The sequence below is a fragment of the Papaver somniferum genome, chromosome 2, assembly GCF_003573695.1.
Source record: "Papaver somniferum cultivar HN1 chromosome 2, ASM357369v1, whole genome shotgun sequence".
Lineage (NCBI taxonomy): Eukaryota > Viridiplantae > Streptophyta > Magnoliopsida > Ranunculales > Papaveraceae > Papaver > Papaver somniferum.
The window spans coordinates 65,849,014-65,852,163 of NC_039359.1; the positions used below are offsets into that span (position 1 = coordinate 65,849,014).

The window sequence follows — 3,150 nt, forward strand, 5'->3', positions numbered from 1 at the left end:
GAGCAAAGGTGACTCGGCGATGGAATCGGTGCTTGATTCGGAAAATTTTTCTTCATCGATTCCTTGATTTCTGTTCAACAAAGCATTAATTTCAGGTGATTTTTTTGAATCTTACATCATTCATCATGTTTTCTGGAATTAATTGGTTTTAACTCAGGTGTTTTACTTCGTAAAATGGGATCTAAAACGAAATCTGAGCCTGATAATATTTCTTCAGTAGAAGGAATGAAGATTCCTTCGATTGAATTACCTGATGAACTATTTGAGAAAAGCTTAGATCCATGGCGTTTTTCTTTAATTGGTAGATTAAATTTACAGAAGATCAAATTCGTTGATGCTGCAATAATTCTTAGAAATCAATGGAAATTAATTGGGGAATGTAAATTAATTCCATTAGGTAGAGGTTTCTTTACCATCAAATTGGATAATGTTACAGACCGTAACTACATCAAATCTCAAGTATGGGAAGTTACAGATCAAATTTTGAAGGTTAGAAATTGGGTGTATAATTTTTGACCTACCAGTCAAAGAACTTCTAAGTCTTTTGTTTGGGTGAGATTTCCAGGTTTAGGTCTTGAATTCTGGAGTGAATCAATTCTGTTCAAAATTTGTAAAGAAATAGGAACTCCGATTAAAATTGATGAGGCAACAGCTAAATGTGATGTTGGATATTATGCAAATGTCTTGGTTGAGGTAGATTTTGCTTCTTCAGTTCCAAACAAAGTATGGATTGGGACTAAATATGGGGGTTTTTTTCAAGAGGTTTCCATTCAAGATTGTCCAAAATACTGCAGCAGCTGCAAAATGGTAGGTCACTTTATCACATAATGTAGAGTTGAAAAAGCAAAAAGGAATGAAACTAATTCAGAAAACATAATTACTCCACAACAGCCTAAGAGTTCATCAGAAATTCTTCAGCAGCCTAAATCAAGTTCAACAAACAATTTGAACGCTTTATCTTCAGCAAGTGTCACTAGGTCATTGCTCTTTGATATTTGTGATACATCAGCAGATGACAATGAAGACTCTGTCATCCATACAATTCATGCTACTCCAACAGTTCCAGTTCATCAAATTATTCACACTGCTACTACTGGGAGATTCAGTCCTCTTGAATGTGTTCAAGAAAATATTCTTGAAGATATTGTGGTTAATGAAGATAAGACAGCTGATGTTGTAGAAACTCCTCAAATCAAATTTGTAGATGGAAAGACATGGACAGTCTCTGATGAAACTGTTAAGGTTACTTCATGGTCAAAAGTGATTGAAAAGCAAGTGATTAATCCTACTTCTACTTCTTCCACTTCTCAACATTATCCAGGTGTAGCTAAAGGTGGTAATCAAATTTTTACAAATAAGAAACATAATCTCAGGCAAAATCATGGTAAGGGAGGTACCAAAAATCCTCCACCACCAAGATGAAAATCATATATTGGAATATTCGGGGCCTAAGAAGACCTAGGGCTCAGAATAAACTAAGGTCTTTGGTGAATCAATTTAACCCATCTCTAGTTTGGGTTGCAGAACCAAAAATTTCTTGTAGTTCTTCTTTTTGCAGTCAATTAAATCTCCCTGGAATGAAAAGTATGGTGATACATAATTCAACCTCATCTACAAAAGGTAATTTATGGTTATTCTGGAATGCTTCTTTATCTACTCCTCAAGTTATTTCAATTTCTAGCCAAATGGTAATTGTCAGTATTGGTGAAGTATTAGTTTCTGGTGTTCATGCTCATGTTAAAAAGAGTCAAAGAAAGTTTCTTTGGTCAGAGATGGAAATCATTAGCCAGATACAAAAACCATGGGTTGTTTTAGGTGATTTCAATGCTATAATTTCTCCTGAAGAGAAATTTGGTGGTAAATCTCCTAACAGAATTTCAATGATGGATTTTTTTCATTGCCTTAATGAATGTAACTTAATTCAAGCTCCTAGCACAGGTCAGCAATACACTTGGTCCAATTGTCAACAAGGAACAAAAAGAATCCTATGTGTTCTAGATATAGTTGTTTTCAATTCTTTATGGTTACAGAAGTATGGTGATTGGGGATATAAGGTTGGATTGAGGATATTTTCAGATCATGCTCCTTTATTATGTGGTTGTGCAAGCATACCCAGACCAAAGAATGTTCCCTGGAAATTTCAGAAAATGTGGATTGATCATCCATCATTCTTAAGTGAACTGAAGAAAGTATGGAATGAGAATATTATTGGAGATCCATCTTTTATTTTCATGCAGAATCTAAAAAAGTTAAAAAAAGTTCTTAAGTGAGTGGAATTGGAGTGTATTTGGTAACATTAATACAAAAATTAAAGAGGCAGAAGAGAAAGTTCAAAAAGCAATGGAGTTATCTGATCAAAATCCCTTAAATGAATATCTTTTAGCCAAATTAGTAGAAGCTCAAAATGAACATGCAACAAGAGAAGTTCAAGCAAATACTCTTATGAGACTTAAATCAAGAGCAAAATGGATTAAAGATGGTTCTGCAAACACTGCATACTTCCATGCTAGAATGAAGATTAGACAAGCAAGAAATACAATTAGTGAACTAGAAGATGAAAATGGAAATATTATTAGTGATCAATCTCAAATTGCAGATACTTTAGTCAAGCATTTTCAACAAAAATTTGAAGCTCGAGATGTTGATGTTTCTGAAGAATTGCTTGATGTTATTCCTTCAGTTATTACATATGAAGACCAAGAAATGTTGGACTCCATTCCCACCAATGAAGAAATCAAGAAATTTTTTTTTGAAATGGACTCAGATAGTGCCCCTGGTCCAGATGGATTTCCTGGATCCTTTTATAAAAGTTGCTGGGATATAATTCAATTGGATTTAAAAGATGCCATATAATTTTGTTGGAGAAGAAGATTTATCCCCAAAGGCCTGAATTCAAATTTCTTAACCCTCATTCCTAAATGTGCAGGTGCTAAGAAAGCAAGTCAATATAGACCAATTGGATTGAGTAATGTATTATTCAAAATTTTCACAAAGATAATTTCTGTCAGAATGAACGGACTCATGGAGAAGTTAATTTCATCACAACAGGCTGCTTATGTTAAAGGAAGAAGCATTCAAGAACAAATACTTCTAGATTCAGAGATGGTAAATGAAATGAGGAAAAAGAGAAGAGGCGGTAATGTGGCTTTG

The 3,150-nt window shown here is 34.0% G+C and overlaps 1 protein-coding gene across 1 annotated transcript; it reads left to right on the forward strand.

Annotated features, from left to right (window-relative positions):
- Positions 1–1,586: 1,586 nt before the first annotated feature.
- Positions 1,587–2,270, forward strand: LOC113351261. Its single transcript, XM_026595279.1, has one exon. The coding sequence runs from the start codon at positions 1,587–1,589 to the stop codon at positions 2,268–2,270; it is 684 nt and encodes a 227-aa protein (XP_026451064.1).
- The last annotated feature ends 880 nt before the right edge of the window (positions 2,271–3,150 follow it).

Coding starts and splice junctions, on each gene's coding strand:
- LOC113351261 (XM_026595279.1), top strand. CDS start 1,587: ATGGTGATACATAATTCAACCTCATCTACAAAAGGTAATTTATGGTTA.